Source organism: Quercus suber, unplaced genomic scaffold (assembly GCF_002906115.3).
Source record: "Quercus suber isolate HL8 unplaced genomic scaffold, Cork oak 2.0 scaffold_23, whole genome shotgun sequence".
Lineage (NCBI taxonomy): Eukaryota > Viridiplantae > Streptophyta > Magnoliopsida > Fagales > Fagaceae > Quercus > Quercus suber.
This window is the reverse complement of record NW_027069488.1, coordinates 2,083,717-2,094,646: the sequence shown is the minus strand read 5'-3', so window position 1 is coordinate 2,094,646 and position 10,930 is coordinate 2,083,717. Positions and strand designations below refer to the sequence as shown.

Below are 10,930 nucleotides of genomic sequence, written 5' to 3'. Positions count from 1 at the left end.
TAATGACAAGTGTGTTGATCAAGCCACGAAGGCAGTAGTTGCTGATGAGAAGTGCACTGCTCAGAGCACAAGGATTACATCAAGTGGATTGATAAGCACAGAAGAATTGGAAATGCTTGAAGCCATGCCAGAGCACGTGTTCTTCATCCAGTAGCATTGAAGAAGTTAGTTAGAAGTTAGTTCCATAAATTCAGGAGTCAGTTACTCTTGGATTGCCACGTGTACAGATTCTAGAGGGCACCAAATAACAGATTTTGGCGCCAATTGTAGGGCGGTTACATCCTCCTGTGTATATATAAACAGAGCATAGTAATGTATTTTCATTAATTCAATTTCTTGTAACTTTCTTTCTCCATCAATGAAATCCTCTCAATTCTATTTAGATTTCCAATCTTTTACAGAAATGAGTGGGAAAAAAATAAACACAAAAGAGAAAACAATAATTGATTTTTTGTTTCTTATTTGCAGTAGTGGACACGTGTACAGAGTTGATTGGGTATTAGATATAGTTAGTCTGTTTATCTACATATAATAGCCTTTGTAGGCTCTGTTTTTTGTTGTCGCCGTGTTTCTCAAATGGGTTCGGTTATTGTGTGCCTTACACACATTAAACCATCTATTTTTCGAAACATTTTTTTGGGAATTGAAAAAGTCGTCAATATTTTTTCAATTTTCAAAAAAATATTTTCAAACAGCTTTTTCAATTTCCGAAAAAATATTTTCAAAAATAATTAATTATTGTAAAATCCTTATTCAAAAAGCAAAAAGACTGGATTAGCCTTTCAAGGCTAAATGTTAGTGCTACATTATTATTAGTAATTTAGTATGCCATATATACGGTTTCTCAAAAAAAAAAAAAAAAAAAATAGTATGCCATTAGCCGTATATATAAAACACTCTGTTACCAGTTACCACTACACTTGGCTCTGCATCTGAACACTCGGTTATTTCCAATGCATGAGCATGATTGTTCTAAGAAATTTTGCATTAGCTTCGTTGATGCAAAAAGGGAACTATTGGGTCCAAAAGGTTTTCTTTCTGTTCAAAAGGTCTCAACAGTCAACACTAACACATGGTGCCTCCTCATTTTCCTATGCATGATGACGGAAACATTCCAAGAAAATTCATAAAGTTGTGCATGATATAACGGTAGCTTTCTAAGAAAATCACAAAGGAAGACTATTTAACGGTAAGTTTCTTTGAAAAAACATAAAGCTATGGATGATTAATGTAACTTTCAAAGAAAATTCATAAAGGAAAACTAGTAACGGTAACTTTCTTCCCCTTTAAATATTCGGTCCTCCTCGTCTCCTTCTTCACAGCAACATTACTCTCTAGCATATTGAAGCACTTCAAGCTCTCACCCTTTAGTCTCGCTCTTATAGCCTATCTTTCACTCACTAGAAAGTTTTTCTTCCACACCCTAGCATTGAAGCATTTGAATCCCAGCCTCTGGCTTTCCTCTCTCTCTTTTAGCCTTCTTTTTTCTCACTGCGCACTAACAAATGGATGAAGCAATCCTCTCTAGCGTTGCTGGGTCCATAATTGAAAATTTGGGCTCTGCTGCTTTTGAACAGGTTGGATCGCTCTGGAATGTTAAAGATGGCCATGAACAAATCAGGAAAACTGTTTCCACAATCAAAGCTGTACTCCAGGATGCAGCGGAGGAGCAGAACCACAATCATCAAGACAGAGTCTGGCTCGAAAAGCTCAAGGAAGCAGTTTTTGATGCAGATGACTTGTTGGACGAGTCCAAGTACTACACTGAATTAGCTTTGCGGCAAAAAGAGACGAGTGGGAGTTTTACAGAAAAGGTACGCTTTTTCTTTAGTTCAATCTCAGTTGTTTTAGGACGTCCTAAGATGAGTCTTAAAATAAGTAAACTGAGTCAGGAACTAGATGCAATAGCCAAAGATAGGGAAAAGTTTCACTGGAAAGAACGCAGTACTGTAAAGCGTAATGTGAGTCCGGATAGGGAGACTCGCCCATGGCTTACTGATAATGTAGTTATTGGGAGAGAAGATGAGAAAAATCAAATCATAAATCGTTTATTAGAGCCTAACAATGAAGAGAATGTTTTAGTTGTTGCTATTGTGGGGATTGCGGGGATGGGCAAGACCACACTTGCTCAATGTGTTTACAATGATGATAGAGTCGATACACAATTTGAGCTAAAAATATGGGCGTGTGTCTCAAATGTCTTTGAGGTGACAACATTTGCTGAAAAATTAATAATTGGTACCGGTATTGATAAAGACGATAGCATGGAACTACTGCGAAAGAAACGTCGTAAGTTTAATCCTGAAGAAGTCCTCAAGGATCAAGTCCACAAAATGGATCCATTGAGGGAACTTCGTAACAAAATTTCTCAAAAGAAAATTTTAATTGTGTTGGATGATTCATGGAATGAAAATTGTAAAAATTGGAATAGCTTTAAAGGACTTTTAAGCAGTTGTGCAAAGGGAAGTAAGATTGTAATAACTACGCGTGACAAATTTGTTGTAGATATTACACGTGCTAATGAAACATATTTTCTTAAAGGTCTCTCTGAAGACTATTCTTGGTCTTTATTTGAGAAATTAGCATTTAGAAATAGGCAAGACACCAAAAACCCTAGACTAGTAGATCTTGGAAGGGAGATTGTTGGCAAATGTCAAGGAGTACCCCTAGTCATAAAGTCCATTGGAAATGTATTGTACTATAAGAAACCAAACGAGTGGTCAAAGATCAGGGATAAGGTAGTAGCAAATGTGATTGAACAAGGGGGTGATGATTTTAAGATTCTAAGGTTGAGTTATGATAATCTTCCATCATATTTAAAATGTTTTTTTCCCTTTTTTTCTTTGTTTCCTAAAAATTATGAGATTGATAAGATGACAGCGATTCAACTCTGGATGGCACATCAATTCCAATTGTCAAATGATACTCAGCAGTTGGAAGATGTTGCAAATGAATACTTTGAGTATCTACAATGCAATTTTTTGGACAAAGTAGGAGAGTTATATAAGATGCACGATTTATATCATGATCTTGCGCTATCAATTGCATTGCCAAACTATAGACTTGAATATTTGGATGGAAAAACTTGGCATGTATCATTTTCTAGTGTCTCATCTTTTACTAAAACTTTAAGTTTGGTTAAAGCAAGCAACCAGATACGTACAATTCTTTTCACACATGGTTGGTATGCAGCTATGGCCATGGATGGATTAACATTGAGTACATTGATTGAGAGTTTCCCAAAGTTGCGTGCATTAGATTTACATGCATTGAATATTAAAATAATGCCAAATTCCATAGGGAAGTTAATACATTTGAAGTACTTAGATCTTTCTTTTAATCCTATTAAAACTCTTCCTAATTCAATTACTGCACTGTTGAATTTGCAAACACTAAAACTTCAAGAATGTTGTAATCTTGAACAATTGCCTAGGGACATCACAAAATTGGTTAGCCTCAGGCACCTTGATGATAGGGGCTGTTATAAGTTGAGATTGCCTCAAGGATTACGGAAACTAACTGGTCTTCAGTCATTACCATTATTCATTGCGAGGAATAATGGTGGACTAGGTGAATTGAATGGGCTAAACAACCTTAGAGGAACACTTGAGATAAAGATTTTAGAACAATTGGAAGATGCTAACTTAAATTGCGAGGTCAAAAATTTAAGGGAAAAGCAACATCTTGAGAATCTGAAATTAACATGGGCTCACCAAGAAGGACATAATGAGATGATATTAGATAGCCTCCAGCCACATACAAATCTCAAAATTTTGAAAGTGTGTGATTACACTGGTGTGACATTTTCAAGTTGGCTTTCTGCCATCGAAAATCTTGTTGAGATCAATTTAAGGAGCTGTGACAGTTGCAACCACCTGCCACCATTGTCTAGACTCCCATTTCTAGAAAGATTATGGCTTTATAAAATGAAAAATTTGGAATGCATATCAGATCGTGATATAAGTGAGGAAGTTTCTACTTTATCCTTCTTCCCATCATTAAAATCTCTTTCGATTTCAGAATGCCCTAACTTAAAGGGATGGTGGAGGAGCGCATCATTGACAGATCATCAACAACATCAGCATAACCGGTCACTGCCTTCATTTCCTTGTCTTTCTTCTTTTTGGATTGAAAATTGTCCTAATATGACTTCCATGCCCTCCTTGTTTCCTTATCTCGGAGAATACCTACATCTAAGAAACGTTAGCTCAAAGCTTTTTCAAGAGACAATACTTCCCTCTTCCTCCTCTTCTTCGTCCTCTCATCTCTCCAAATTAAAATCTATATGGATATCAGATCTGCCAGATGTTGTGTCTCTGCCAGATGGGTGGGTATCAAATCTAATTTCTCTCGAGTATTTAGACATTTTCTCTTGCAAGGAGTTAAATCTAGGAAGTGACGTGGACGGAATGGAATGGCGACATCTCAATCGCCTCACCCGTCTGTACTTCTCCGGCCTTCCAAAACTGAATTCCTTACCTGTAGGTCTTCAACACGTTACAACCCTGGAAACGCTCTCTATTAGAAATTGTGAGAATCTGAAAACATTGCCTAGGTGGATTGGGAATCTTATCTCGCTTAAATGGTTTACAATTGACAACTGTCTTAATCTGAAATCACCGCCTGACGAGATGCGCGATCTCTCGTCTTTACAAATGCTGCGGATTATCAATTGTCCCGAGTTACAGAGAAGATGCGAAAAGGAAACCGGTCAGGATTGGGGCAAGATCGCACATATCACTACCGGTACGCATTCTATATACCCTTTTTTTTTTTATTGAATTTTTGTTTGCTAGCTGAGAAAACAGTTGTAAATGAAAGAAAGTGAACTTTTTAAAAATTTATTCTCTATCATTTATTGATTTCAATACAATTTTTTGAAAAAAAAAAAAAAAAGAATTTTTCTTTTGGATTTCAAAAATATAGGAACCAATGTATATAATTGAATGGGGCTCACTTTAGCAAAGCTTTTGGTTTTCTATAGTTTTCTAATAATAAAAAAATTTCTGAGATGTATAGAATCTTGGCCAATTTGATTGATTTCATAGCAACCAAATTGTTGAATTGTTTTGAAGTTCTATTATTATTAACATTATTTAATTCCATGACTTGTGTTCTGTCAACAGTTGATATTCGATGAACCATCTGTGGAATATGGTGGCAATAATATTTTTCATAAAAAATTTCCAATTATGTATATGAGTAAATTTTTTCCTGGGCAGAAGTTGACTTTCAAGGTAAAGGCGTGACTGTTCACCTAAATGAGAAAGATTGATGCTTTTAAACGTGAACTTCCTATCTTTGCGGTTGTGGGATGTTGGAATCAATACCAAGGCTTATTAGACTGAACTCATTGGTATTTATTTCATTTCCGTTTTTTACCCTTTATCTGCGCTTAGGATTTTTGATCCTTAATTTATGACTTTGCATATTAAGAGAAAAATGTGACTTTTCCTTCATCATTTACTTCTTTCTAATAAATTGCATCTTTGTATTTCAAATTGAGCTGGATGAAATGATATTTGATGGGCTTCAACTATTGTTTGAACTGAGTAAAATTTGGCTCAAGGTGACATCGAGGTAATATTGCAGGGAGAATTAAATCTTGCAACCATACTGCTGGAATTAGCTCATTGTATAGGAATTTTTCTGGATCAAAGCCTTTTTATATGTAAGCACCCAACTTGCTGTTATATCTTCAAGACAGCTCCTTAAAAAAAGGGTTAAATTACATATTTAGCCCTCAACTTTTGACATTTGATTCAAAAAACCTTATTATACTTTAAAATGTTTCACTTTCGTTCTTAGATTTTCAAAATTACTTTAAAACGATAAGACCTCTTGAACCATTTTAAAATATGAAGATGATTTTAGAATATATCTCAAAAGTTGAGGACAAAATATAGAATTTAACCAGGAAAAAAAGAGACCTAGTTTTCTTTGAGTATTTAAGTACTTGATCTCAAATATGTTACTTATAAATGTGACATCGTCCTTATATACAGTTTGAAAATTCTAATTTTAACTTTATGCCTGCAAAATACATTAATAGAATGCCACACGTTTTTTAAGAGTAAGAAGTACAAGACATGTTGAAATTTGAAAAAGAATTGGAATGTGATATGTTGTAGAATGTAGCTTTAAACAGAGTAGTTCCTGAATAAAAAGCTATAATGATTAATGGTTATTTTGACAGTGTAGACCCTTTGTCGGAACAAAGAAGCAGCAGTGTATATGTGCCTAGGGACGAGGCATTCTCAGAGGTGAAGCAATTGACATTTTCAGCAAAGACCCTAAAATCTGTGATGCATGCACTGCTGCCTCAGCTTGAGATATCACTTCTTGACCCCCACTTGGGATTTCCACACTTCACTACCAGACTCACTATTTTGTGAAGGACTCACATTGCCTAAGCCTACAAATGCCGGCTTCTTTCAGTCAATACTACCAAGGCTAGTGAAGGCTGTAACTGATACTCAAGAGAATCTTTTGCTCTTTGTGACCCCTGCATTCATTAATACTATGCATCTTGTTCTCTTTGTATGACTTTCACTCTCTCTATCTTTGTCTCTGTCTGTCTCTCATTTGTATACATGAATCTTCTTTTGCGGGAGATAAATTTGCTTGGTTCAGGGATGAAGAATTTTCTAGGAAAACTCTAGCTGGTCTTAACCCATATAGCATATAACTAGTTACAGTATGCATTTTTCATGGACTTATACAAAGAAGAATTTATATGATAAAAAAAAATTATTTCCCAATGTCCATCTACGTGTATACACTTAGTGAAGCTACTTCACTACATAGGCAGTTCATGCTAAACACTTGTTTCATCTTCACGATTTGAATTTTGTTAGAGAGAGAGAAAGCAAAAGTCATAACTAATGTGGTGTGACATGGAAGCTTTGCCAGCAGATTTGATTAGAAGGTATTGCAGATGATCTAAATAATATAAGATTGTTTTAGTTTTATTCATGGTTCCTATAAGGCATTATCAGATGAAAAGTTATCTGTGGTTATACTTAGGTTGCTACTTTTTCACTCAGCAGTTTCTCAACTTCTTGATACTTAATGAATTGTCAAGCTTGCAAATTACTTTGCATAACACCCTCAATGAAATTTCAAAACAATAATGATGATCAACTTTCAGGGGAATGGTGCCCCTGACTAGAATGGTGAAATAGAATACATGTGATCAATAATGACTAGACTGTTGAAGTTCCATGGCTGATCCCAAAATTTGGGAACTAAGGCTTGGTTTTGCTATTTTTTCAGGGGAATGGCAGTTGAGGATCCAACGGCTGAGCATGGCTTGAGGTTAACCATCGAAGACTACCCTTTTGCCAATGATGGTTTAATCCTTTGGGATGCCATTAAGCAATGGGTAAGTGATTATGTGAACCACTACTACCCTGAACCATCTCTTGTTCAGTCTGATGGGGAGCTTCAAGCTTGGTGGACAGAAGTTAGAACAAAAGGCCATGCAGACAAGAAGGATGAGCCATGGTGGCCTGTCCTAAAAACACCAGAAAATCTAATTCATATTTTAACAACCATAATCTGGGTAACTGCTGGGCACCATGCAGCTGTGAACTTTGGGCAGTATATGTTTGCTGGTTACTTCCCTAACCGGTCAACTATAGCTTGAACCAACATGCCAACTGAGAATCCATCTGATGAAGAATTCAAGAACTTTTTGAAAAAACCAGAAGTTGAACTGTTGAAATGCTTCCCTTCACAGATTCAAGCAACCAAGGTGATGGCTGTTTTGGATGTTCTATCAAATCACTCACCAGATGAGGAGTATCTTGGTGAGAATATGGAACCATCTTGGGAAGAAAATCCTATCATAAAAGCTGCATTTGAACAGTTTAGTGGTAGACTGAAGGAGCTTGAGGGAATCATTGATGAGATGAACACCAATTTGAAACTGAAGAATAGAGTTGGAGCTGGAGTTGTATCATATGAGCTGTTGAAGCCATTCTCAAAGCCAGGGGTCACTGGAACTGGTAGGGGAGTTCCTAATAGCATATCCATCTAATGCGATGGTAGTAGCATTAGTTTTTGTGTAAATAAAATTGGGTACATGTACTAAGGAATTTCACAACTCTTCCATCCTACATGATTTTCTTGGTCTTGGATAAGATGCTTAAAACTTAAAATGCTATTAGTTCAATTCCAATCACATCTAATTTTTGGTCACCACAATAATTATAGTCAAAACCTCAATAAGCTAAGGAATCAACTTTGAGGTGCATTTTGATGAATTGGGGATTGGAGATTAAAAGACTACATGACTTGCATACAAATCTTAATTGAGATGGGACTTTAGGTAGTATCAGGAGCATCTTGGTGATAATATCGCGATTCGCAAAGAAGCTTTGATGTTGACGTCTCATAGATCGGTGGTGAGATTGGTGGAGCCGGTGATGAGTTGTGGAGGGGGAGAGAAGAACCAAGAGATGGAGGGTGAGTGAGTGACTGGCTAAGTGCCTAAGAGTGAGAGAGATGGGGAGCAAGCAAGTGCAAAATGTGCACATTTACAGAACAGGTAAAGAGAAGGAACAGGCCTAGAGAAGTCACTAAGTGTAGCCCATTACAGAACTTGAGTCAACCCATTACAATCCACAATTTGCATCCAATGGATCAGGGTCTTAGAGAATATTAAAACAAAGGCCAGAACAAATACTATCATTATGGCTTGAACTATTATCTACAGTAATTTTAAGAAAAAAATTTCAATTTCAGTTAAATGAGCTGTTCTAGGCAAATACTAAGTTCACATCCAAGTATAAGTATTACCAAAATAAGAATCCAACGTGCTTGCAATCAGGCCAGCCAACAGGCATGAGCAAAATTTGATGGATACCAGGCCCTAGGCCTATTTGCTGTCTATGCATATTCCTAACCATCATTTTCAAGACTCCAACCAATAGAATTAGTAATCTTGTCATTACTGAACAAATATCGGAAACAAATAACTTTAAACTGAAAAATAAGTAATAGATCAACATTCACTTTGAATTGATAAAATTCACTTACAATGACATTCTGGAAATAGTCTTGCAATTCAAGCATCAAAGATGTATTCTTAAAAAACTTTAGAATTATTTTTAGAATACATATATAGAGAGAATTTTAGCACAAGCTGGCATAAAGAACTTTAAGCCAAAGCTAGTTTTGTCTTCTAAATGCTCAGAATGCCCCTTTATAGAGAGCTCTATCTAGCAATATTGAATTTGAAGTATATCAGAATTTATTTCACAGATATGCTACACTTGAAGTAATGGCATCTGTTTCATAATAAGGTTAAAACTACAACCTTACTCAATATCTTCTATGCTTGTAAAATTTCTACAAAATTAAATATCAATAGCTATGTCATTAATAAATTGTTTAAATTGTTAGTTTTTTTTTTTTTAAGAGATAATTACAACAGCCTGCTAACCCCGCAGCTCGAACCCTTTCCCCCCAAACCCCCATGCATTTTGTGCATTAGGATTTGCCAATTCAGCTACAAGGCCTTTGGCTAAATTGTTAGTTTTTGTAGTTTAAAATTATGCATAAATTATAAGGTTATAAATCATATAGTATATAATATCTGATTGATACAAAATTTATCATGTGTATTAAGAGTGTAAAGAACATACAATTCAACGGTTAGATTTTCAAAATATATAGTAATATTTATTTTATAGTGTAAGGTTGCCTTACACTACAACCAATTTTATAGTTAAACTTTGTCATTATTTTTTATCATCAAATTAAGATATAAATGAGTTTGATTTGCTTTTTCTTTACACCAAACAAGGTCTATTTTATGCAAGCTTGGATTCACATTATAGATATTTTTTTGTTTGAAAATGTGACTAAACTTTTGCAAGGATTTCTTGAATGATTAAGCATTTCTAGAAATTTCTTGAATAATTGAGCTTTTGTAATTGACTTTCTGAACTCAAATAATCATATATATGTAACTAACATAATCAACATTAAATGATGGAAATTCAAACATTTATGAAATATTGTAGCAATTATATATGTAATTGACAAAACTGTAAATATATATATATATATTTCTCTCTCTGGATGTTGCGACCCTCTCTCTCAGTCAATCATAGAATATTGAAGTTGTTCGTTGAATTTGGCTGGTGCAATTTAGTTTGAAATCATTTAGGTTGAGATGTCAATGTATACTTCTTTATGATGTAATGTTTTTTTTTTTTTTCTAAAATTTTTTTAAATTGTTTTTTAAAGGTTCCTTCTCAGGTGATTTTTTAGTTTTCTAAATTTAAATTTATTTTTTCAATAAATCTCTACTAATTCAAAGTTTCTAACAATATCATTTGATCTGCCACCTTTACTAAGCTCACAGTTTAGTGATCCATAAATGAAATTCTTATACAAATTGAAACATAATGGTAATACCCCTTTTTTGTTTAAAAATTAAATATTCTTGAGAAGTTCTAAAAATTTTGGTATGTTAAAGAACCTACACTTCAAATTATCTTGAGTTTCTTCAATTTATGAATCTTCGTTCCATGGTTGATGTTTTTTTCCTATTACAGGATGGTTTTTGCTTTGTATGTCTTTGGAATAATCCTGGATGAACTATGGACTTTGAATTTCCTCTTCAATTTGTATGATTTCTTCTTAATGTGTTAGTTTACTTGCTACTACTTATTAATATATATACTACTAAAAGTTGAAATGTAGTATTTAATGTTACTACGCTCACGTTAAGCCATGTTAGCAGCCATGTCATTTTCATAATATTTTTTTTTGTATTTTCTCACCTTTATCTTCACCATAAAGGCCACCTCTTATTAAATTAATTCTCACCACTATCTCCACCATAATTCCCACCACTATATCTATATATCTATATCTATATTAGTTTCTCTCTTCATCTTTGCCAAAACCTACAATT

At 34.7% G+C, this 10,930-nt stretch overlaps 2 protein-coding genes and 1 pseudogene across 2 annotated transcripts; all 3 read left to right on the top strand.

The window, feature by feature from the left end:
- Positions 1-8,167, top strand: part of LOC112037831 (disease resistance protein RGA2-like) — a 23,032-nt pseudogene extending 14,865 nt beyond the window's left edge.
- Positions 1,325-5,215, top strand: LOC112016711 (putative disease resistance protein RGA4). Its single transcript, XM_065765538.1, has 2 exons — positions 1,325-4,746; positions 5,127-5,215. The coding sequence occupies exons 1-2, from the start codon at positions 1,506-1,508 to the stop codon at positions 5,138-5,140; spliced, it is 3,255 nt and encodes a 1,084-aa protein (XP_065621610.1). The 5' UTR covers positions 1,325-1,505; the 3' UTR covers positions 5,141-5,215.
- LOC112016713 (linoleate 13S-lipoxygenase 2-1, chloroplastic-like) lies at positions 7,655-8,041 on the top strand. Its single transcript, XM_065765926.1, has one exon. The coding sequence runs from the start codon at positions 7,655-7,657 to the stop codon at positions 8,039-8,041; it is 387 nt and encodes a 128-aa protein (XP_065621998.1).
- Positions 8,168-10,930: the final 2,763 nt, after the last annotated feature.